The 26,124-nt window shown below is 39.0% G+C and overlaps 1 protein-coding gene across 2 annotated transcripts in view; it reads left to right on the top strand.

The window, feature by feature from the left end:
• CACNA2D1 (calcium voltage-gated channel auxiliary subunit alpha2delta 1) overlaps positions 1-26,124 on the top strand; it is a 496,866-nt gene that overhangs the window by 308,137 nt on the left and 162,605 nt on the right. For both annotated transcript variants that reach the window (XM_075558477.1, XM_075558479.1), the window contains exon 5: positions 10,023-10,064. In XM_075558477.1, coding sequence (XP_075414592.1) covers positions 10,023-10,064 — 42 coding nt within the window. The remainder of the gene's footprint in view (positions 1-10,022; positions 10,065-26,124) is intronic.

Below are 26,124 nucleotides of genomic sequence, written 5' to 3' on the forward strand. Positions count from 1 at the left end.
AAAGTCTTTTAGAGTTACAACTACTTGCTGATATAGTAATCACAAGGTATTAAGTGGAGACTGCTTTTTTATGTTTAGTTTATTAGAGAAGCTTAAAATATATACTTAAATGGTTTTTCTATGTGAGATAAGATAATACAGATTTTTGGTTTCTTTGAGTAGTTTTTGACATTTGTGAATTTTATGCATCTACTTTTTAAGTTTAGAGAAAACAGTAGTTCTATGATAAATGACATTTACATTTTTATTCTGTAAATCATCTTCATGTTATGTAAACAGTCTAAGCATGCTTAAAAAGATGTTCCTACTGAGGAAAAACCTAACCCAAACCCTGTCCACTGCCACGGAGTCAAAATTCCAATGCATCGCGACTCTAGGATGTCCGAGGAGGTAACTCTGAAATGGAGCTGAAAACCTCATCTCCAATCCAAGGAACGGCTGCTGGGTTTGAACCGTCAGCCTTTAAATTTGCAGTTCCTAGTGTGCCCTACACCAGGGCCCCTTCAAGACAGAAAAACATGACTTCTGCCTGGGAGTGGTAGAGGCTAGCACTCAGGGCGCAGACAAAGGAACGGATATCAGAAAAATGAATGCCCTCCCCGTTCCACTAATCTAACATAAAAGTCCAGAAAACCCCATGATTAGAAACATAAAAGTAGAAGGGGCAAAGCATTATAGAAAACTAGGTGTTTGTATTAGTATTATCATTTGGAAGAGTGATGTTTCAAACTCTAACTAGATAAATAAAAAAGAAATAAACCAAGGAGCAAACAGATGTTGGGAAGTTCTTGTCAGTGTAGTGGAGGGGGCCTTCCAGCAAGCAACCCTGCATGGTGCTTTGCTTTGCCTCCCGTATGTTGAGTCCAGCCTTAGCTTCCACCATGTTGGAAGAGAGGTCTCCGATGACCTCTGGTTCTTGCTTTGCTTTGCTTTTGTAAAGAGGTTTTTTATTTTCTGTCTCTACCAGATAACTGGAGGAAAGGGCTTTGAGACGTTGAAACATGGCCGGAGGAATGTAGTATTATGATACTATTATTGGGTAAATTTAGTTATTTGTTAATTTCTGAGATCAACTAGTCGAGGGGTATTTTCTAGCTAAATAGAATTTTCCCATTGCATTGAGCGATGAAAAGTTTCCCCGGCGTATCAGAGTTTCCGGGGGGAGTGGGGGAGGAATAAAAAGAGACAAAACAAAGTAAGTTGATGTGCTTATTATAGTTTTAAAACGCTGCGAGCTACCAACTCACTCTATGTGCAGGCTGCTGATCTAATGCAGTCCAGCGAGGCTCTGCAGCATGTGTTTTGATAGACATGCAAGCTTTTGGTTTAATACAAAGCGGAATTGATTGCTAATAAGAAAGAAAGAGGACTGATCTAGAAAGAGGATGAAGGGCTGGAAGGAGAGGATTTATAATCACAGAGAAGTTTGGAGCACAACATTTATTTGAAAGGGTGTAGATAGAATGGATTATTTAATTACCATTTCTTTAGGTTTTGCACAAGATATTTCTCATGTTGAAAAATAAAAACAAAGAGGTAAGCGCACCATCTCGTTCCCACTCAGCATGTGCAGTCTTTGTGGAGAGAGCTTAGTTGAATAGACTGACCTACTAAATTATCTAAGAAAATGAGATTATAATATTTTACTTTGGTTCACATTTCAGTGCTAGATCAGTAGATAAATTTAATGAATATCTATTCCCATATTTTTCTTGTTGAAAAGTAGAATACTAATTACTAGCACATGTGGGGTATGTATCCCTAGAGGAATAGTGGTTATGAGTTGGGCTGCTAGATGCAAAGTCCAAAGTTCCATCATCTTATTTAATATTTCTTGTGATATTACATTGATGCAAATTTATCATATGTCATCAGTCTATTCTTTATCAGTCTATTACTCTCATACATTAGATCCTAGATTAACCCTTACCTATCTTTATTTTGGACTTTTATCTTTATGAAGGAAAGCATAACAAGCTCATGTGTTCTCAGCATTAAATAAATATAAATAATTCTTTAAAGAACCCGTAGTTTTAGTTTATTGCTCCGGCTGCTTTTGGATATCTTTTTTCCAGTGTGCTTGTCCCCTCCACACATGGTCGCAATCACACCACACACACACATCCATATTTCTAACTTCTTTTCTTCACTTAAGGCTGTAGTGTGACCGGTTGGTTGACTCATGTCATACAGCACAGTGGACTTGGACAAATCAAAAGTTTTCGTGAGTCATGTTGGTCACATTTCTAAAAGATACAGTAATAAGAATTTTAAAATTTTATTATAAATTATAAATCTGTTTTGGCAGTAGGGTGTGAGAGTTTAAATGTTTTGTTGTTGTTGTTGTTGTTATTGTTTTGTTTCTAAATACTGAAAGCTGGGATCCTCTGAGAGTTCAGTGGTTTCTTCATGTCGCTAAGGTTGGCTATTCAGCACCCCCTTCTGGGTGCAGGGAAGCGGTGCTACTTGAGAGTCCTGGTGAAAGTATTCTCCACCAGCTTACAGTATGGAGAATTTTGACCCATTCAATCTGGAGGTTACAGAGCTGCTTATTAATTATTACTTGATAGGACTTTTACTCTTCCAGAAGGAGATGGAAAACATTCCAAAACAGGGGGTTCCTTTTCTCAGACTCCTACAACTTTACACTGTGTTTGGAAAATTGACTTACGGCCTTGAGAAGGCAATGTTGGGGGGTAAAGAGGAATTTGGGAGCATATTCTCAACATCTTGCTCCCCTGCCCATGATGATTTGCTTCTCTGACTGTTGATGTTTATATTTTCTAAGATAATGTTAGAGAAAGGTGCTAAGTTCAAAGAAAAAATATATATGTATGTGTGTGTGTGTAAATATTTAAGCTAAACAGTGTGATCTTGCCAGGAAAGAATCGTTAACATAAACTCTTTTTAATAAAGAGTTGCCTAATGTTCAGTGAAATGAGTTAATCTCTAGAGCTGAAAAGTGATAAAAATCACAGTAGGAATGAGAGAATAAAAGAGAATGACAATGGTAGAAAATATCGTTGCCTAAAATTGGCAGACTGAGGATCACCTGCAGAGGCAAGTGGATAGCCAAGAGAAAAGAATTTGTGAATTGGACAGGATGTTAATCCCTCTTTGGTTTTGAATGTATCATACATTTCAGTTGTCAGCTATGAAATCCTAATTTTCAGTTTCAATATTTCAGTCTTAGCCCTGGCAGCATGAGGAAGCTTTATATTTATGTTTCAGATTTTTAACATAAACTATTCATCAGAGGCCAGCTTTTATAGGAAAGTGGCATGGCAGGACTGTCACTCACAATATACATTTTTAAGATGGAATGGTCTGCTTTGTCCGGATTTAATTCTTTGCTCCCAGACACTGGGAGACGAAAGTAATTTATCTCTCAACTTGCTAGATGCTTTACATTTCAGGAGATGGCTATATCATATTAGCAGGAACCATTTGGGTAAATTTGTTTCAAGGAGATAATAAATAACTAAACAACTTGGTTAAAAATCAGCAACAAGACAATTTGTTTTTGTCATCTGGTGCTGCTGAAATTATGAAAAACAGTTCTCTGAAGGTTTAACGAATCCATAAATCTTTCCGATCCCTGGCGGCACCATGATTGAGTGTTTGGCTGTGGATCAACAAGGCAGTGGCTCTGCGGAAGAAAGGCTCTCATCTGCTCCCGTCATAGTGACAATCTAGACCATCCTGGAGGGCACGTCTGGTCTCTCCCCCAGGGTCATCATGAGTTAGCTACGGGGACCCCACACCCACAGCAGTACCTGCAGCCCGAGGCTGTTGCTGGCTTTACCACATCACACTGCACATGCTACACTTCAATCTACCGAAAACCTCTCTATTTTTTGTGAAATGCATCAATAGATGATGCTATTAAGTACTTTACTTGCAAACTTACCCACAAGCCCCAAAAGTTTAAAAAACCCAAATACCAGTAAATCAGTTGAGTAATTTGTTCCTATTACAATGCACTCTCGGTTTAGTCGGGAGAGTGAATTATGTTGGAAGAACTTTCCGGAAAAGAAATGAGAGGAAGGGATTCGACTGAGACTTTTTCTTCCCATCTTTAATTTTTGCCCCGGAAGCCATTGCTGCTTTTGGAATGCCTCCTCTCCTACATTTATTTTCCTATCACAGAGTTCATTTCCATCAGATTTCATGTCTGTAAGGGCACAAGAGCAAGAAGTCGGGCTTCCTGAGATCCCGTGAGTTCTCCTTTACCTGGCCTTGTACAAGTTGTTCTGCATGTTTCGGCTTTTCAGACATTTGCAGATTGGCTCTGGGGCAGAAGGATTTAGAGCAACATAACTCTGCACACACATATACACACATAGTTATATATAATATATATCCAAAAACGTGATAGAAAAAAAATGGATTACTGCTTCATATAATTATGATTTTTCTCAAATTTATAGTCAAAAGTGGCCCTGTGCCAAATGATTCACAAACTGCCTAACCAAAAATCACAGGCAAACAAACCATTGTAATTCACTGTACAAACATATGATTAATTCTTAGGATTTTGTCTTTACGTGGTTATATAAATTAAGTGCTCTCTGAATGTTCTATTTCCATTTATTACCATATTGCCAAATAAATGGGCTTACAGATTAAATGGGAAATGAGAATTCTGATACAGTGTATGAATTTATCCATATTAAATATGTTCCATGGAACTTCTCTAAAATAAGGGGAGAATTAAGTATATTTGTATATATGTATATATATACACTTATATGTTATTAATACCAAATTTGGGGTTCTGGAAAAATAATACAGTAATAAAAATCAAGGTAAAATATATCTCCTAAATCCAAAGAAACATTATATTGATTATTGTTGACATTTAGATGAGAAGCTTAGATGGAAGACTTGAATACAATCCATTGAACTTTTCCACTAACGCCTGTGTTCTCTTGGTAAAACATGCCAGCCTGCCTAGCCACACAGGCTTAACCAAGGCCTCGCTAGGTTATATTTTGCTTTGCTTTCTCTAAATAACCATGGATAAACAGTGTATTGAGAAACAACTCATAACATTTTAAATATAAAATTCCCACTTTCTAGAAGAAATGAAGAGGTTGGCATGCAGTATAGATTTGTACCTAATTTAATTTTTTAGTTTTATTAAAAGAAAAGAAGAATGTCTTTGGAATTACATTTCATCAAAAATTCAGAAAGCCTTGCCCAAGTACAGATGCTTTAAATGGATTTTAGAATGTATATATCTAATAAAAGTTTTAGGAACAATTTAAAATTTTCTGAAAGAGGCTAAGTGATAGGGCTTTGTAGTAAATATATTACAACGAAGAGGAAAATAGTAGGAATCCTTAAATAAGTATAGATTTCTCTCTTTTAGTCATATTTTTAGTTAAAGCACATTTTATCTTAATGAAATAGCAATATTCAGTTTCTGTTAAAAGTAACATTTCTTTATCATAAGCCATGTATAATTCTAGCCATAAACGTACTATAATTGGTCAGCATCTATTATTTTACATAAGAGTAGACATGTATATATTTCACTTTCTTTGTTTCTATCTTGGCATATTAGTATGTATATATTGGTATTTATAAATGCCTGTTAAAAATGATGCTGAGTTACTTAACATTTAATGTGGTTTCTTCTTGTTTTCCACAAATTCCAATTCGGAAAATATAAGCCCAGGATGGCAGAAATAAACTCTCACATGAATATAAACTTAATCAATGTTGTAACTTTTAAAGTAATACACATTATAAATGGAAAATTGACTCCGAAGTACAAGTTACAGAGTAGTAAAATAGATCAATAAACTAATAATTAGATTTGGGTCTCAGGTGAATTAAGAAGGCTCTCTTGCTTTCTGGTTTTGCATATTCTCTCTGTTACCAAGCTATTCTTGTAAAAATATTTCAGAAATTGGACCATTTTTCTATGTTAAAGCTTTCATGCTACCGGATTCTCTTTTTAGTGGTAATTTTAACAGTTCTAAGGGGCTCTGGGGGAGACAGAAGGGGATTTCTACTCCATTAAAGAGTTATCATTCTTTACCTGCTCCAGAAGGGCAGCTGCAACACCTGTAATCATCCTTCTGGCAGTCTTTGCTCTCAGCTAGGGTCCATCTGACATCACCAAGGCCTTCACTTGCTCCATGTCCTCCTTCTGAATCAGCTCTGAAACTCTGGCAACTCCCTGTTAGTCCATTGCTGCAACTGCAGTTGGATGATCTTAAGCAAAATCTTACTTGAATGTGATAGTAAAGATATTGTTCTATAATTTGCACATTTTGTTGGTCACCTTTCTTTGGAATGGGTACAAATAGGGATCTTGTCCAGGCATTTGGCCAAGTAGCTGTCTTCTAAATTTCCTGGTATAGACAAGTGTGTGCTATCACCTTGTTGAAACATTTCAGTGGCATTCCATCAATTCCTAAAGCCTTGTTTTTGGTTTGTGGCTAATGCTTTCAGTGAAGCTTGGACCTGTTCCTTCAATATCACTGTTTCTTGCTCATTTGTTCCCTACTGAAATGGTGGAATGGAATGTCTATTAATTCTTTTTGGTACAGTGACTCTCTATTTTTTCCATCTCTTTTTCCAACTTTCCTCTGGTTCTTTAATGCTTCTCCCCCCCACCCTCACCACCACTATCATGACCCAAATCTACCTTACAAATCTAGCTAGACCAGAGCATGTACACGGGCACAGATAAGTGCTGGAAACCCTGGGAATCCAGGACAGATAAACCCCTTAGGACCAAGTAGTGAGACCAGGAGGGGAAGGGGAAGGTGGGGATAGAATTGGGGAACCAATTGCAAAGATCTACCTATAACCCATTCCCAGGGGGATGGACAACAGAAAAGTAGATGAAGGGAGACATTGATCAGTGTAGGACTTGAAAAAATAATAATAATTTATAAATTATCAAGGGTTCATGAGGGAGGAGGGGGAAGAGGGTAAATAAATGAGAAGCCGATACCAAGGGCTCAAGTAGAAAGAGAATGTTTTGAACTTGATGATGACAACAAATGTACAAATGTGCTTGACACAATGGATGGATGGATTGTGATGAGTTGTACAATTCCCTAATGAAATGACTTATATATTTTTTATCTTCTTTTGATAATTATCATATCATTCAATGTTTGGCGTATAGAATCTTAAAACACTGCAACTGAACACATGAGGCTTGAAGTTTTTGTTTATTTTAATCCTTTCAGTTTAAGATGTGCTGGGCATGTTCTTTTTGTTTTTTTAACGCTAGGTTTTGGAACATCCCATAATATTACTTTGCTTTCCTTTCTCAATCTGCCCTTTGATGTTTTCTGCTCATCTCTGATTTTGTCATTTCTTACATTTGCCTTAGCTTCTCTATGATTAAGAACAAGTTTTAGAGCCTCTTCTGACTTTCACTTTGATCTTTTCTCTTTCTTCGTGTCTTTTAAAAGACTTTTTACTTGCTTCATGCATGATGTTCCTGATGGATCAGGTCTTCTGTCATTAGTGTTCAATGCAGAAAATCTGTTCTGGAGATGTTCTTGGAATTCAGGTGTGTCATACTCCAGGCTGTAGTTTGGCTCCCGTGGACGTGTTTGGACTTTGTTCAGCTTTCACCTGACTTTACAAATAAGCAATTGGCAGTTGTTCCGCTGTCAGCCGCTGGCCTGGTTTTAGATGCTGATATCGATCATCTCCATTTCCTCTTTCTACAGATGTTGACACTTTGATTTCTGTGTATTCGATCCGGGGAAATCCACGTATGTAATTGCTGTTTGTATTGTTGAATAAAGTTATTTGGGAGGAAGATGCCATTGGTTTTGCAAAATTCCGGCATTTGATACACAGCTTCATTCTGTCACCAAGCCCATCTTTCCCAACTACTTTTCCTTCCTGCTTGTTTCCAACTTTGGCCTTTCAGTAATTATCAATGAATCTTGATTGCATGTTTGATCAATATTGGACTGAAGACGTTGGTAAATTCTTCAATTACACCATCACCCTCTTTAGCACTTGGTGCATAAATTTCACAATAGTTATATTGGTTGTATTTTCTTGAGTGTAAATAAATGAAATCCTATCACAGAAAGCCTGCAATTCAAAGAGATCTTAAAATGTCCTTTTTGATGATGGATGCAATGAAATTTCTTTTGATTTTGTCATTCCCAACTGGCAAGCCTCCCACACATTTTTCTGACTCACAATGGCAAATGGCAAATTCCAGTCCATTTCAACTCACTAATGCCCATAATGTGATCTTTATCCATTCCATTTCTTTTTTGATGACATAATATTCCTAGATTCATATTTTGCACATTCCAAGTTAGCTGATTTTGAAGCTGTTTGTTTGTTGAAGGCCATTAAGACTTAGCCTTGAAACGGCTGAGCATTCTCATGACCTATGTGTCAGCGTTTGCTGATTTCTTCTGTGACTTTACGTTTTGAACAGACTGTCAAAAACAAAGTATGCAAGGTCTGGGAAAATCAAGTTGTTTAATTTTCTCAAGGATGTCTGGCTTGGCAGAAGATAGAGTTTCTCTGTGTATCAAATGTGCCTGCTTAACAATGCGATAATTAACCCCGGGTTGTTTCTGCATGGATATAGGGAGTGTGTAGAATAAACTCGGGGGCTTTGTCCTCCCAATATTTTCTGTCTCTCTTTTTCCTTAATCCTCACTCCCCCTTCAGGACTGTTCGACTCGTCAGCTGGCTCTGACATTTGTTCTTGCCTTGAATAGTGCTCGCACTGGAAAACGAAGCTCCCATAGGCTTGTCGCCCACAGGCTCTAGTCCCTTCATCTCACTGTGGTCAGCTCTAGTGGGGAAAGCAGCGCTTCTTCCTCAGGCACATTTCAAATGCCTTCCCACCTCAGTGGTCCATCCTCTGGCACGGTCTGCGACAGTGTTCTGCTTCTAGTCGTTAGGCCTTCAGCATCTTACAATGCTTCTGTGCTGTGTATAAGGTTTGCATCAGTGAATTCTTTCAAAATGGGCAGTCTGTGCCTTCTTTGTCTGCTCTGCTTAGTCTAGAAGCTCTGCTGAAACCTGTTCACCTTGGTGAGCTGCTGGCCTTGCAAATACCAGTGCCACAGCTTCAGGCATCCCAGCAGCATGCGAGCCACCACAGTACGACCGACTGACAGAGAAGAGGTGGGAAAACTGACTATAGCTCTAGTCACTTCGGGCAGTGAATGTACAAATGTGCTTTACACAATTGATGTATGTATAGATTGTGATAAGAGCTGTATGAGCCCCTAATAAAATGATTTTTTAAAAAACTAGTCAATTCATGAGGAGAAAAAGAAAATGGAGATGAATATAAGAAGCTTGGTTTTTTACTGTACATGGAAATATAAAGCTATAGATTATAGGAATTTTAGCCATTGCCAGTCATGAGATGTATCCCTATTTTCCCCTCTGTAACACCATGCACATCTATAATATATATTTATGACATATTTTGGCAATATTAATAACTAGCTGACTTGCCCAAGTATATTTTTTCTTGCTATTGGTCCTGGAATATGTGATCATTAGTATGTTTGATAATTGTATCTTTTTTTTTCCAAAATTCACCCTCCTAATCTCTTATCTCTATATACACTCATTTCCTCAAGAATAGTTTCAACAATTGGAAATATGTATATTTATATTTAAATCATGATTTTCATGAACTCTTAGTTAATTGGTTATCATACGCACTCATTGCATTATCCTAGATGTCAGTTATTTAATGGCTTAGATAATTTTATTACATGTGTACAGTATGCACTCATAACTTTTTTCCCCTTGAAAAAAATATTCTCAGACTACACTGGGGTCGTTCACCCAGTGTAAGATATACTTTTCTAGTATTTCGCTTAATATATTATGAGAAAATGCATATTAGTATGCCTGCGCAGGTATTTGTAGAAAATTGTAAAAATAAGATTACCAAGGGTTGATTAGTTTCAAATAAATATAAATATGTTAAATATTTTAAAATATTTTTCTCAATTGAATTAAGAACTCTTTGTCTTCCTTCTTTGTAGAGCAATGAAGTTGTCTACTACAACGCAAAAGATGATCTTGATGTGAGTATTGAAAGTTTTACATTAAATTCCAACATCAACCCGGTAGGTAGAAGTAGGTTGGTTTTACAGAACCAAATGAGCTAGAAAAAAATAGTTTTTTTTTTTCAAATAGAGGAGCATGGATTTCATAGGTTGTGTAAATGAGTTGGAAGCTCTATAGCTTCTATCACCTGACAACCCTTTGAGACAGAGTAGTTTCTCATGAATGAATCTTACATCCATTTAAAATGATATTAGGATATGGCTTATTTAGCTGTGAGTGTTTCCAGGATTGCTAAATTTAGAAAAACAATGGAGTGACGTTTGGATTACAAGAAAATCTATGGAATTCAGAGCGTGTATAAGTAAGACAGACATCTGTCAGAGAAGGAAAATGCTGGCATTTTCCATCAAGAAACCAGTAGAAACGTGTCAGACTGAGCCCTGCTGCAGGTAAAACAGTGCAGAGATCCAGAAAAACCAGGCAGCCCCCTAGAGTTCTGCTCACACAGATCTCACACACTTAGTTAGGAGAGAGACATTTGCACAATTGTAAGATGAAGATTGAGCTTATTACTTAAAAAGAATACCCCCCAAACAAAACTAAAGCACATTTTTATATAGTTGACTTTGTTTGGAATCTGCAAATCTAATGTTACTTGTTACTCACACGTTGTTGAAGTGCTTCTCAAACTATGTGTTCCTGTTCCGTTCTGTAGGTTAGCCTTGCAGACATTTAACACACACACACACACACACACACACACACAGGTGGAAAGAAAAGAAATGCACAAGACAAGTAGAGCCAACGTTGGGAGAAAAAAAAACAATTAGTAAATTTGTCTTAAATCTCACAACTCCCTAAATTAGTATTAACGTTACTTCCGCTGTTAAAATAGCATATTGATCACTAACTCTGCCTGTACTCTGAGCACTTTGTACTCATTGCTTTATTTCACCAGTGAAAAGAACACTGTTAGGTAGGTTTTGTTTTTTCCAATCCCTAGATTTAAAAAAAGAACTATTTTCTTTCTTCTTGTCATAAGTGCTTTTGCCAGACCAGTTCCTCTTAGGATGAGTAGATGCATAAGTTAAATGATGTACAAAAGCCTATTATGAATAAACTCCAACCTCACACAAAATTTTATAGTTTATTAAGTAGTATCAGATGAATATTTTCCAGAGGAGAGCATTGAGACTCACTATGAGAATTAATATTAAAAAATCACCTAGTAATGTTAAGAATATTTGCTAAAGGTTCCACAAATAGACCAACAAAAGTCCATTACTCTTGCTCTCTAGTACAAGTTTTTTTAAAGTCCCCAATAACATTTACCTATGTCCACGATGTGCTCCTAAGTGATCTAACTATGACAGTCATTTCTTAATCTTGTGAAATTGTTGTTCACCTTATTTTTTTTGTGAGTTGATGTGACACCATTCAATTAGTTTTTCCTCTGCATTGGACATTTCATTTTTTTGCTTATCTAATTAACAAATTAATAAATCTGTGCAAGACTATTTTTGAATTCTGTTAATATTTAGGATAATAGCAGTTTAAGTGGATATTTATATAAATACAAAATATTTGAAATAGCATCCTAGGTATGAAATTTAAAATGAATTTATCAAATATAGCCAGACTTTCTGGATTTGGAATGTATCATGTATAGTTTTTGAGAATTGGTAAATAACTTTAAAATAATTCCTATGTGTCACTAACTTTTTAATCAGGGAAACTGGAAAATGTTTTAGTTGTAATTATACTTTTGCCCTTATAAAACTTGACACATTCAATGAAAAAGAAACATGTCTTCATTAGTGTGTTAAATTGGCTTTTACCATAGTAAAGTGGTCAAAACAAGATTAGAATTGTTTTGTCTCTCATGCAACATTCTGTGTAGGACTGATATGGGGGCTCAGTTATCCCGGACACGAATCCTTTCCTCAGCACAGTTTTTCCGTGTTGTGGCCTAAGCTTGGCACTCCAGCATTCCCCATGGCTTTGCATTTTAAGCACCAGGAAAGCGGCAGGGGCAGTGGCCTCCTTACCCTTTGCCTTTAGTCGTGTCCCAGAAGTCGGCACCCATCATTTTCTCAGCACCTGTTCTCTACAAATAAGTGAAGCAACTTTGGGACCTTTTCCCCTTCCTAGACAGGTACACAGCCCCAAATGCAGGATTCCATTACGAAAAAGAATTGGTAAGATTAATAATTGGGGGTGTTTGGGACTGGAAAAAAAGAATAATAATTGGGAACTAGTAGGTTATTTCTGAAAATTTCTTCAATTTGCTCTTACCAACATGTTGAGGTTAGCAGTAACACTCCACCTACTCTTCTGAGTGGCATCTTTTATTTAATTGTAGTCAAAATCAGAAGTTTAAAGCAAAAGCAAAAAATCCTTTATTGTAGTAAAACTGTTGTTTAATCATATGTTGCACTGAGCATTATTTAGGCTATCTTAACTATATTTTTAAATTCCTACTCACATTCTTTGGACAATAGAAATATTTACTGTCTTACAATCAGAGAAGCCTAGGATTTATAGTAAATTTTGCACTTTGATATTTTAATTTAGGATTTTCAGTGGTTACATGTTTGTTTGTTTGTTTTTTAATTCATGACTATCTGGTAAAATTGGATTTTGACTACTAATGAACTTTACTCATCTTCACCTCAGACCAGCTTTACAGCTGTGTTTCATTGACTGCTGTTCCCACAACTGTATAGCTAGAGTACTTGATATGTTTCTATGTGCCACATGTTTCCAAATGACAGTCCTGCCATCGCATTGCATAGTGGGATTGGCACATCATCACTGTCCTTTCTCTGGTTTTCTAAATTAATTTAGCCTGGTATTTTAATTGTTGAAACTCACAAAGCAATACTTAGTACTAAAAGCTGCGTGTATTACGAGTGTATAATATAATTTTACCTTTTAATTGACCGAAATCTAATATCTAATGTAGTAAATAGCACTCACTAAATGTAGCATTAACTATGAAGACATTGCCAACTATTTTATCTCAATACCTTTGAATACTAATATTCCAGAGCAAAACAATGTTCCTCTTTTAAACATTATGCCTCTTGGAGGAAATGAAAATATGGTAAACCCTGAGCATGTGCCATAATGATCATTTCGTGCTTTTATCCCAGCTCTGCCTTCGCAAGTGATGATTTGTGTTTCCATGCCTCTGCACAGTGGTGTAGTCGTCATTTTCCTCGCATTAGCCAACACTCTTGAATCCGTCAGATCCTTTGCATCTGCATGACAATCGTCAATTTTGTCCACTGTTCTTAAATATTTTCTTAAAGGCAGTGGGAATAATCTCAGATTTTATTTGTATGATTCTTAATTATCCATCATAACATAGACTGTTACTGTATAAGCATTCCTAAGCATTGTATCAGCAAAAGTCAGGAGGGAAGTTGGAGTAGATTAAGAAGAACGCCACATTGGATTGGAGGAAGGTTTATTAACAACCTGCGAGATACAGATGACGCGACCTCGCTGGCTGACAGCGAGGAGGACTTGGAACGCTTGCTGATGAAGATGGAGAGTTGCAGCTTTCAGTTTGGATGACAACTCATTGTAAAGAAGACCAGAATCTTCACACATGGTCCAATGAGTAACATCATCATAAAGGGAGGAAAGATCGAAGTTGTTAAGGATTCCATCTTGCTTGGATCCACACTCAGTGCTCATGGAAGCAGCAGTCAAGAGATCAAACTGCATGTTGTCTTGGGAAAATCTACTGCAAAAGATCATGATAGAGTGTTGAAAAGTGGGGAAGTTACTTTGAGGACTCAGGTAGGCCTGCCCCAAGTCAGGGTGTTTTCAAGTGCTTCTGATTCATGTGAAAGTTGGACTTTGAGTAAGAAAGCCCTAAGAAGAGTTGATGTCGTTGAACTGTGGTGCCAGAGAAGAATCTCAAGAGCACCATGGACGGCCAAAACGACAAACAAATCTGTCATAGAAGGACGTGTGGCCAGAGTGCTCCTGAAAGGCAAGGATGGTGAGACTTCATCTCAAGTATTTGGGACACAGTCTCAGTAGACTCCAGTCCCTGAGGAATGAATCACACTGGGAAAGTACAAGGACAGCAAGAAAAGAGGAAGGCCCCCCAGGAGCAGGATTGACAGAGTGCTGCTGTCCTGGGCTCCAGGATGGGGACAGTTGTGAGATGTGCTTTTGTCAGTGGTGCTTTGGGTTGTGAGGAATGGAACTGCCTTGATGGCCCCTAACAGAGCACAAAGGTACAAATTTGATAGAAACAAGGACAGAAACTCTGAGTGTTCTGCAATCTTGGGACGAGATAGTTCTTCCTTCAGTTATATGTAAAGCTATAGAATGTAGTTAATGGACACAACAATGAAAAATCCACTGCTAGTACAGTAGAAAACCTGGTAGTAGAGTCTCAGAGAAAGATTTCTTTCTGAAATAGTGCTACTAAAAGTAATCAGAAAAATATAATTAAATATATGTTCAGTACTCACAATGAAATAGGTGATTTATGAAATGTAGATGAGGTAATTAGTTTATTGTGCCAACTTGGCCAATAAACACATGTGGGATTAATTGAAGGGCAGAGAGATAAATGACTCGCCAAGCCTTGCTTTTCTAGTCTCTTGTTCTTTGATCATCAGACCAGTGTGCGACTGCCTTGCCTGTTCTGTGCTTCAATTTGCAAGCTACACTACATGTGGGACACCTAACCCGTGGACTATGTCACTGTAATCTGAGGTTCCTTCAAGACTTGCTTTGCCACGCTACTGGAATGTACATCTCTTGAGCTGGGGACTGTTGGACCCTGTCATCTGGCTGACTGTTGGTGACCTGCCTTGCTTGTGCTGCCTGTGCACGGATAGCCTGAATTGCTCTGCAGAGGACTACCCAGCGGCCCTCACGACTTGAAGGACTGCCAGTGTCTCACAACTGTCTCACAGGAGTGAGTTGCACTGAGCCATTTGTATTGCTTTATAACTTAACTGTTTATTTCTTGTGTTATATATCTATCTGTATAAATATATATAAAATTATTAGCAATCTGGTTTTGTCTCTCGAGAGAACCCTGTCTAACAGAGTAGGCTTCAATAAAATAAAATTATGCAAATGAAAAATTCCCTGTGCCACTAACATGCCCATCAGAAGGACTAAAGCATCCGACAATGTCAATGATCAGTCATGATGCAAGAGCAAGCTTGAGAAATAGTTATATATGAATTCCCTAACATTATGCCAAAAAGATAACAATTATGGTAGAAAAAGCACAGATGCATATCATAAAGCAGACATCCGTAAATATCAAAGCAATGCTTATGGATTAGCATTTACTAATTAGAGATGTAATGAAGAAAATATTCCAGTCAGCAATGAAACCTTTTGGAAGGACTACAGTGCTTGAGGCAAGAAGTTTCAAAATAAAGAACATTTATATCAAAATATTGCACAAAGACATTCAAGAGGAGACTTCTAATGGGCTGCTAAACATTTAGTACTGTTGCCTGGGAGAGTGGCCTGGAGTAAATTTTATGTTTGGTTTATAAGTGAAAATTGGAAACAAGTGGCTGAAATTGCCTCAGCAAGTGTGAGACTACATACATATCAAGGCCAGATTTAAACAACAAGGTATCTTTTAGTGCATTTACACAATGTTCAAAAGAAAATAAAAGTAATGCCTTTGGATGTAGCGTGTTTACCAGATTGTTGATCTCCCACTACTTCCTGTTGTCCTTTATCCCATCCTGCTTCAACCCCCTATATAACCTGAACGTAATGAAATTGTCATTAACAGTCCACCCATGGTCCATGGGGGGGGGGGGATAAGTCTATTGAGAAAATTGACAGAACACTGACATTTAAGAAAAGTAGAGACAGAATATTCCATTTGGAATAGATGGCGACAAAGAAAAAGTAGCTATAATAAATGACTCATAAAAAGAATTCTGGTCCTTAGGCTGCTGCTAATTACAAAAAATGTCTGTGGATTTTGTAAGAGTTGGGAATACATTTGATATTGCCTAATCTTGTTTTTTTTAAGTAGATTAAACTGGTACAGCACCACAATCAGATTTGTATCTAAATGGCATATAAAGTCAAGTACAGTCTGTTAATGTTGCTCACTGCAATGATGACACATGCCATCGCTTAAAGATAAATAAGCATTTAAAGGTTATAGGTAATTCCTTTGGAGTATAACCTCTGTAATAGCCACATCTGAATTAGTAGCTTATGGGACCTATCAGTGTATAAACTCATCAAGGAACAGGTTGGTAGAAAATTTCCCAAGGACAGTTTATAATGGGCATGATCTCCTCCTTAAATCAGTGTTATTTATAGTCTCCTTGTGAATACCAAACCAATGCTCAGTGACAGCCAGGTGTAGCTAGGCAGCGGCTTAAATATGGGAAGGACTGAACACCTCCCCAAGAGCATGGGTGTATGGCTGAAGTCATGGAAAGAATTTTCTTCTTGAAACTTATAATACAAGTCTAACTAAGCAGAATTATTTGGTGAGCCACAATCCTCAGGGAAGTCCCTAAGTCCTGTGTTATTGTTAGTAGCCCTGGAGTTGGAGCGGACTCATGGACACCCCCTGTACGACAGGAGGAAACCTAGCTTGATCCTGGGCCCTGCTCACAATTATCTGTATGCTTGAGTCCATTGTTCCACCCACTATGCATTTTGAGTGTTCTTCAGCTCACCCGACTTAGTGGTCAGCACTAGATGAGAAACAATTTGGTTGGAATCCATGGGGTTTTCATTGTGTAACTTGGAAGTAGATGATCAGTCCCCTCATTCTAGCTTCCCGTAGTCTGCTCGCTTTGCTGGAGCCTGCTAGTGTATGGGGACCTTCCTGGTACTTGGGATATTGGAGGGATGTCTTCTACCATCATAACTAAACCAAAGTCATCCTGTACTCTGATGAGAAGTTGACAGATGAGTTGTAGCTACTCCACATAGACTTTGTGGAAATGTTTGACTCGAATTCCTGTCGCTAATACAGTTGTTATTGTTAACATCCATTCTTTCAGTTATCTTACTCTGATACTGTACAATCTTTCACTCAAATCCTCACTGTTGTTTAAAAAGAATTTAAATATGACGTCCTCACTTCATATTGATGGGCTAGGCAACTTGGAGCACAATACTTGCAGAATACTATCTCACATTATAGTATTTGTATACAGGCATGATCTTCTTATTAAATTTTAGCACCTTGAGGTAGGAGTCTTACTCCGTTTATCTGTTCTATGGACAACAGTAATTGCTAAGATTGTATTTGGTAAATTATGTGGGTGGTTGGGGGTTACAGGACTCATATTACTTAGCTGGTATTTATGACAAAGTATTTACTTTATAAAGTAAAATTTCCCACCAGAAAACCTTCAGAACTGGTAGACCTGAAAATGTTTACTTGGTTTCAAGTTGATATGGAAGCAAAATTAAGGGACTTCGTGGAGAAGTTAGTTTTTGGTTTGGAAGGACACTGTGTCTTCAGTCCTCTCCTACCCTTCCTCGCATTGAGAACTAAGCTAACAACAAAAACATCCAATATTATACCACTATAATATTTTATTTGTTTCTTCCTCAATTTGGGGAAGGAGTCGGAGGACTAAAATCTTGAACTGCAACAACTGCACATGACATCAGTCTTGCTGCTGCTGTGTTCGCTTGACTGTCCCCTGATTCTGCGAACGAGACAATGATCTGGAACTGCCTCGCGGCGAGGCCTAATCGGCCCTGTTTCCGGGAGCTGCTGGTGGATACGAACGACTCTCCGTTTTAATTAGCGGTCAAGTGCGCAACCACTGCAGCAGCAGGGATCCTTCAGGAAAGTCTTGGGATATTTAATTCTAACTTCGAGCAGATATAAAGTTGGGAGGAAGCGCTATAAAATTTAAAGGCAGGCTTATTTTATTACCCTATCAAACTAAAATTCTACATGATTCTCTGTGGCATTGGGATCCATAATATATTTGCGATTTCATGTCAAAAGTATCATTTCCAGACCCTGCAAAAGGCAATCATGCTTTGCAAACCAGAGGGCCAGCGGAAAAGAGGCAGGCCTGCATCCAGGTGGACGGACATGGTGGCTGCAACAACGGCTCAAGCATAGCAACGTTGTGAGGCTGTGTTGTGCATGGGGTCACTGTGAGTCAGCACTGAGGCCATGGCACCTAAAGATAAACCTCAAATCTAACTCGTTGGCAACGAGTCATCAGCACTGACTCACCGTGAGCCCTTGTGGCTTCCTGAGACCAGCACTGCTGATGGGAGCAGCAAGCCCGGGCTCTCTCCCTGGAGCTGATGCTGGTCTCAGACTGCCCTGCATGCTGGGCACAGTGCAGCACATGGCCACTGCACGCCTGGGCGCCTACATAGAGACAGCACAACATGACAGGAAGAAACCACTCCCGTGCCAGCACATTTAGGATTGACTGGTAGTGATGTTCGCCAAATGAAGAAGCATCTTTGCGTTTGCGTCAGTGCTGAGAGTACAGAAAGAATATTGGAATGTGTTTCAGTTCATTATTATAATCTATCCTTGGCAAGGGAGGAACTGCTGATGCAGAAGTTTTCAGGTTGTCCTTGGATTTCAAGTTTGCTGAATGCCCTTAGTGCAGGGTTTTGGAGACATCTGCCCCAATCAGATCCTCAAATTCCCTGAAGAGCAAATTCCCCAGAAAGCTCCAGTTGTTCCAGCAAGCTGAACGATTTTCCTAACTCCCAAAGTAAGCAAAAAGAAAGCAGATCACTACAAACCCTTATTAACCTAATTCTAAGATCTATGCTTCTGACTAAACTGCAAATAAGTTTAACCCAAATCTTCAGGTCAGTAAATCAAGTTGATTTATTTGCTACACTTTCCTTTATTGATCATGTTCAATTTGATTAGTCTACTGAAGTCTCTTGTACATTTATGCTGTTATTTATTTTTCTCATATCAGAATCTCATCAACATTAAAATCAATTCCAACATGTTTTTCATTAGAAATAAATAAACCTGAGGCTGAAATTAGAAAGTAGGGATATATATCTAATCAATTATTCAAACAGTGACTAAACATTTTCAAATTATTAATGAAATAATATCTAAGCTTATTTATTAATTTGAAAAACATCTTCTAGCATATTTTATATTCCAGTTCAACACATAACCCAATTAGGTAATGGAATAGTGATGGGATAGGGCACTGTGGGTTAGGCGCTAGCTTGCTGAAGCAAAGTTTGGCAGTATGAGCCCGCCAGCCACTCCACAGGAGGAAGATGAGACTGTCAACTCCTGTAAAGATTTACAGGCTCAGAAATCCTGCCAGGATTGACTCATCTATATACTCATGTATATACTCTGAGGGTATATAATAATTTGCTTGCTTTTTCTTCTTGTGTATCTACAATAGTTTAATATTTTAAATGTAGAACGTTTGATTTGAGTTTACAACAGTTATTAACTTATGCTGCTGGAAACAAAGGGAATCTAGGACAGATGAACCCTTCAGGACCAGCGGTGAGAGTGGCGATACCAGGAGGGAAGGGTGGGTAGAAAGGGGGAACTGATCACAAGGATCTACATATAACCTCCACTCTGGGGGATGGGCAATAGAAAGGTGGGTAAGGGGAGACGCTGGGCAGTGTAAGATAAAATAATAATTTATAAAATATTAAGGGTTCATGAGGGAAGGGGTTGCAGGGAGGGAGAGGAAGGAAAAAAAGAAAAATAAGTAGCTGATTCCAGGAACCCAAGCAGAAAGCGAATTTTGAGAATGATGAGGGCAACGAATATATTAAGTGTGCTTTACACAATTGATGTATGTATGGATTGTGATAAGAATTGTATGAGCCCAATAAAATGATATTTTAAAAGAATTATTCTCAATAAATTTTGCTTCCCTAACTTAAAAAAAAAACTTATGTTGTAGACACGTTTCTGGGACAAGAGTCTGTCTGCTACAATATAGTTTTAACCTCTCCCAAGCCCTGGGAGTAGTTCTGCTCCTTTCTACTGAGTTGCTATGAGTTGGAATTGACCTGGTAGTAATGGGAAAGAAATTGTACACTAGGCAGTAAATTTTTTTTATAAATAGGATGTTGTTTGAAGTACCTAATAATCCTATGAAGACTCCAGTATTTTTTTCATATTTGCAGGGAAGTAAATTATAGGGACATTAAGTGACCTGTCCCCTGTCTCTCATTTGGTAGTTGAAAGCCAAAGGATGAGAACAAGGTGATGTAGTCCACAGCGGGAGGTAGAGCAGGTTGCTCCCTGGCCTTTGCAGTGGCCACCCAGGGGGAACTGTGAGGCCTCTGCAGGGAAGCTTTTATGAATCAAGATTTATAATTAAGATTTTTGGAAACAGATGGAATTTAAAATTTTAATTTAATACAGTTCACCATTATTCAGTCCACTTTAAAAATGTGGATGTGCTTTATTTGATCAATTTCATCATTGGCGATTGGTTGATAATATTGCACAAGTAGAAGACTATTAGTTTTCTTCATAATTAAAAGATCATTCGACCTGAAATCATCATTGTAAATGCAGTGATGTATACCATGGCTACCTAATGGAGTGCATTCTTTCTTCATGCATTATAAACACTGCAGGGCTCATAGGAAAAGACTGTAAACATGGACAGTGATTCCTCTGTTACCGAACTCAAATTCATTTCACATTTGTCTTCGAACACCGAAACGTTTGAGAAATGAACATGTTTTTCCCATAGGAAATAATGGAAATCCAAATAATTGGTTCTAAGCCCCAAAAATTATACTTAAAAATTCATTCTTCCAAGATTTCAAATCATTATGGAGGCTTTTAGCCTTCTTGCATATCGTCTCCAAAAACGATAATATCAACTTAGCCATGTTGTGTTCAGCAGCCACATCAGACAAGCAGCAACCTGACAAAGTTTACAGTGATTTTTTCCTTTAGCTCTATTGAGGTTCTCAATAGTTTTTCATTTTTATGAAAACTTTTTTTTCTAATTATTCCCCATAATCACCCTGTGTCCTTCGAGGAAACCTGTCAAATTTAGTACTTTATACTCTTAAAAAATTCCATCTCCTTCTTTCTGAGTTGTGCTCTTTACTTTCAATTAAACTGGTCCAGCAGATGCCCTGCTTTGGGGTTGCCTTTGACAATATCCTAACAAGAATAAGACAAGTGGATTGCTGAGGGGACTTTTCTGCAGCCATCTGCTCATCACAGAGACGTGCTTAAATACGCTTCATCTGGCAGTCGGATAGCCACACTTTATGACTTGCCCTCATGTGTGTTATGCATGGCCCATCGGTGCCACAAATAATCAAGCACTTGACGATTGGCCAGAAGCTGGAAGGTTTACACTCACTCAGAGGCCCCTCTGAAGACAGGCCTGGTAATCTGCTACTCTATGCACATGGCTTTGACCTGAGTTGGATTCAATTTGGCAGCAACTAATAACAAGAACACATGTGCAAAGGATCCCTGGCTATGAGTCGGGACGCTAACTGCAAGGACAACATTGTCGCCCATCGGCTGGAAGACTAACTGGCCCATTACTCTGTTAACTTGTATTGAGATTGAATGGCTAGTGCCGAGACTGGAAGAGCCGCTTCTGCCACTGCCCATGGTCAAGCGTGTCTTCTACATTAGAATGTATTCTTCAGTCATAAATTTATCACAGGGATTTAGAAAATCCACGAGTTTCCATAAGATGGGCTAGTCATACCAAAAAAGCGAATGTGCAGTATAAACTCTAAATAGTAAACCAGCACTTTGAAAGAGACTGTAAGTAAATGAGAAAGCAGCTTTTCACCCTTCCCCGGCCTGGGTTCCCACGCTCTTTCTGCTAACTGCAGTGCAGCGGGTGTCTCGGCACCAGCGTCCTCGGTGGGAGTGAGAATGAGAGTCCTGATAAATGTGACAAATAGTAGAGACATTCAGTTCTTTGTCCCTACTTCGTTTGCTAACATACAGATAAAACTATCAGATGTAATTTTCCCCTCCCTCCAAAGTAGGCTCTCTAAGGTGACTGACTACGAGGCGCTACAGTCACTGTGTCGGTCCTTCCTGTTTGAAGCGGTTTGCGTGGTCACTTGAGAGAATTGCGCTGTGCAGCGAGGGGAAAACCCCCCAAAGACTGTAAGGCATGTTCCTCTCCTCACCTTCCTTTCTTTGCACCAGCCGGTACCCTCACCTAGAACTTTACTTCTCATTCGACTGGGTGAACTGGCAGTGGAAAGAAGCATGCTCACTATTGAAATACGAATTCTTAGAAAGAATTTGAATTGCAAGGGACTGTAGTTTATTCACTGTCCCAGCTGTGTATAACTTGCATGTCCAGGCTAATTCTTGGCCTGTGGGCATACACATGCGTGTGCACACATGCACACAGAGTATGCAGGCAGTTGGCAAGGTGGTAATAGAGAATGATATCCTTTAAGATTCACAGATTAGAATTTTCAGAGCTTGAAGAATTCAAATTTTCAGGTTAAGGAAAAGCCATACTGATTGACCTTGGCTTTCTCGGTCTCTAAATAAATGGCATATGAGGAAGTAATACACAGGAAACCTCATTGCCTTTGAGTTGATTACTGCTCATAGCAACAACTGCTGGTGGAGTCGCGAGGCTGTAAATCTTTATGGCAGTCGGAAGCCTCATCTTTTTCCTGTGCAGCAGCTGGTGTTTGTAAGGTGCTGACGTTCAGGTGAGCAGCCCACTCTGTAACTCATTGTGCCCCCAGGAAACAGTAGAGCTGGAGTTGGACCTGCATTCAGATTCCAACCTGCATTCCGTCCATGTTACCACAGTACTCCCATACGTGTGTGCTCATGTACTACTGTAAGATAAAGGCACAAGCCTGGGAATCAAGATACCGAGACTTAAGTTGACATCCCATCAACAGATACTCTTAACATGGCAAGCAAGGACAGTTTTATTTTATATGTTGTGCACCGAACATTATCAGTAAACCTCTTGTCCTCATGTAGCTTATGTATAATGTGTATGCTAGCATTCATAATGCAGATTAAAATCTAGATGATTATTGCTTGGGATTATTACTTTTAAGATAAAAAGCTTTCAGTATTCTATGGATTATACCTTAAATGCACCGTCAGGATCTCCAGGGGTGGGGGCATTAAACTGAGGACTGAAGAATGTCAGGGGAAGGATGCGAAGCACAGGAATCAGTAGGCACCAGGTGTGCGCCTCGTGATTCAAACCCTCCAGCAGCTCCGTGGGACACAGGTGAGGCGACTGTGCTCCCATAAAGAACTACGGCCTCCGCAATCCTGTATAGCGTTGCTGTGAGCCAGATTCATGTTGATGGCAGTGGGCCTAAAGCACTTCCTCGTAAAGACCCAAGTACACATTACATCATAACATAAACCGCAACGCATCACTAGCCGACCAAGAAGCAACACCAGTACACGTGGAGGCGATGTTGAAATGGAAAGAACTTTGTCTGGCTTGGCTCCACAGTCGATGCCCATGGCAGCAGCGGTGAGGCAATCCAATGATAGATTACACGGAGGGAATTTGCTGCGGAGGAATTCTTTTATTTTTTAATGAATAAATCTTTTAATTGGGGCTCATACAACTCTTATCACGATCCGTACATACATCAGTTGAGCAAAGCACCCTTATACATTCGTTGCACTCGTCATTCTCAAAATTCGCCCTCCACTTGGGTTCCTGGAATCAGCTCAGTTTTCTTTTTATTCCCCTCCCCCTCCCTCCCCACTCCCCTCTTCCCCCTGGCCCCTTGATAGTTTATAAATAATTATTATATCTTATCTTACACTCCCCGGCATCTCCCCTCACCCACCTCCCCATTGCCCATCTCCCAGAGAGGAGGTTACACATAGATCTCAAAGATCGGTTCTCCCTTTCTACACCCCCTTCCCTCCTGGTGTCGCCACTCCTACCACAGGTGTTGAGGGTTTCGTCTGTCCTAGATTCCCCTACCACACCGCTGTACATCCTCTGGTATAACCAGGTCCGCAAGGTAAAATTGGGGTCATGATAATTGGGAGGGAAGGAAGCGTTCAGGAACTAGAGGAAGGTTTTGAGTTTCATTGTTGCTACACTGAACCCTGAGTGACTCATCTCCTCACCACTTCCCCTCTGCAAGGGATGTCTAGCTGTCTACAGATGGGCATTGGGTCCCCATCACGCACTCCCCCTCATTCACAGTGATGTGATTCCCCCCCCCCCCCGCCTTTGTTGTTTGAGACCTGGTCTCCTCTGCCCTTCACGATCACCCATGTTGGTGTGCTGCTTCTGTGTGGGCTTTATTGCTTCTGCACTAGAAGGCCGCTTTTTTGCTTTCAAGCCTTTAAGTCCCCAGATGCTATATCTCTCAGTAGCTGGGCACCATCAGCCTTCTTCACCACACTTGCTTATACACACCTTCGTCTTCAGCATTTATGTGAAGAAGGTGATCACCTGATGATTGTTTTTGTTCCTTGGTGTCTGCTACATGGTCCATTCAATACCTTGTATTCACTTAGGCCGTGTGCTTCTTTTCTGTGGGCTTTGTTGCTTCTGAGCTAGATGGCCGCTTGTTTGCCTTCAAGCCTTTAAGACCCCAGACGCTATATCTTTTTGATAGCCGGGCACCATCAGCTTTCTTCACCACATTTGCTTACACACATGTCTGTCTTCAGTGATTATGTCGGGAAGGTGGGTATCATGCAATGACCGTTTAGCAGGGCGAGGTGCTATTGTATTGGAGTATGCGTGAGGAGGCCCAAAATCCATCTGCTACCCTACTACTGAACCTATAAATATATGCACATAAGTCTATTTCCCCCATAATCATAAATATATTTACATATGTACATGTCTATATTTAGGCTTCTCTGTATGCACTTTGCCCCCTACTCCTTTCCTCTATTTCCTTTCACTTTCCTCCCGTCCCATCACCATGTTCAGCCTTCATTCTGGTTTCAGTAATTCGCTGCAGAGGAATTCTTAAAGGGTTCCAAATCAAAGCTGTCACATTGCAGGATAAGGCACAGCTAATCACAGCCATGCTCGTTTTAGGCACACCCTGTAAACAAGAAAGCTGGATATGACAGAGGCATTCTGAAGACGCTGTGGTGCCTTCGAAGGATGATGCTGGTAGAGAATGTCAGGTGCATGATGAACTGCCAGAAGAATAAATGCGCCTTGGATGAAGTGTAGCCAGAGTGCTTCATCTCACATCTTTGAATAAGTAATCAGGAAGGACCAGTCCGTGGAGAGGGAGTGCATGCTTCTCAAAGTGCAGGTTTAGCAAAAAAGAGGACCCCCTCAGCTAGGGCGGGGGGATAACTGTGTTTGCATCAGTGGGTCCCACACGGGTGCTTGTGCGGATAGCTCAGACCTGGCAGGTGTCAATTATACGGAGGGTCACTGTGATTTAGAACTGACTCCGTGGCAGCTAATTTCAACAACAGCCCTCATTAACCACTCTGATAACTTATTTAAATAATGTGTATTTGTGCACTTAAAGTTAACTTTTTATATTATTACAGCAATCTGTGTCTAATTTCAATTTAACCTATTTCTGATCTGTGTGTTTTCATAGTCACATGGGTATTTGTTTGAATTCTGTAATATTTAGAAAGTTTAAAAATATATATCTATTGGCTTTAATGCCATTAACATATTACACTTTCTTTGTTTTTGCAGTACTTCATAGTTTCTACTGCTCCCTACTCCATTGTGTTTACAAAGTCGTTTCTCCATTCTCTTTAATGTATAATAATTAGTAGGAGAAGGCTATCTGAAGACATAACTAATTATTTCTTGAATTTTCTTTTGGTCATTAACATTTTAAATTTACTTTTCATGTGAATTTTAAGCTATGTTTGTCTTAGTAGATTAAATAAATGACCTCTGAAGAAAGTCAGGTTTTTTCCAGAATGTAAATATAAGAAGTTGGAATATCTTAATTCCCAAAGAACTGGGTAAATTTTGTGAATTAGTTTTAGAAGTTCTTAAGTGCTCTTCAAATATGTTCGGATTATCTATGTTCACATTTCTTATGACTAATATAGATATTTAATAAAGTTATAATCATAGTGTTGCTGTTTCATCTTGT

The sequence above is a fragment of the Tenrec ecaudatus genome, chromosome 9, assembly GCF_050624435.1.
Source record: "Tenrec ecaudatus isolate mTenEca1 chromosome 9, mTenEca1.hap1, whole genome shotgun sequence".
Lineage (NCBI taxonomy): Eukaryota > Metazoa > Chordata > Mammalia > Afrosoricida > Tenrecidae > Tenrec > Tenrec ecaudatus.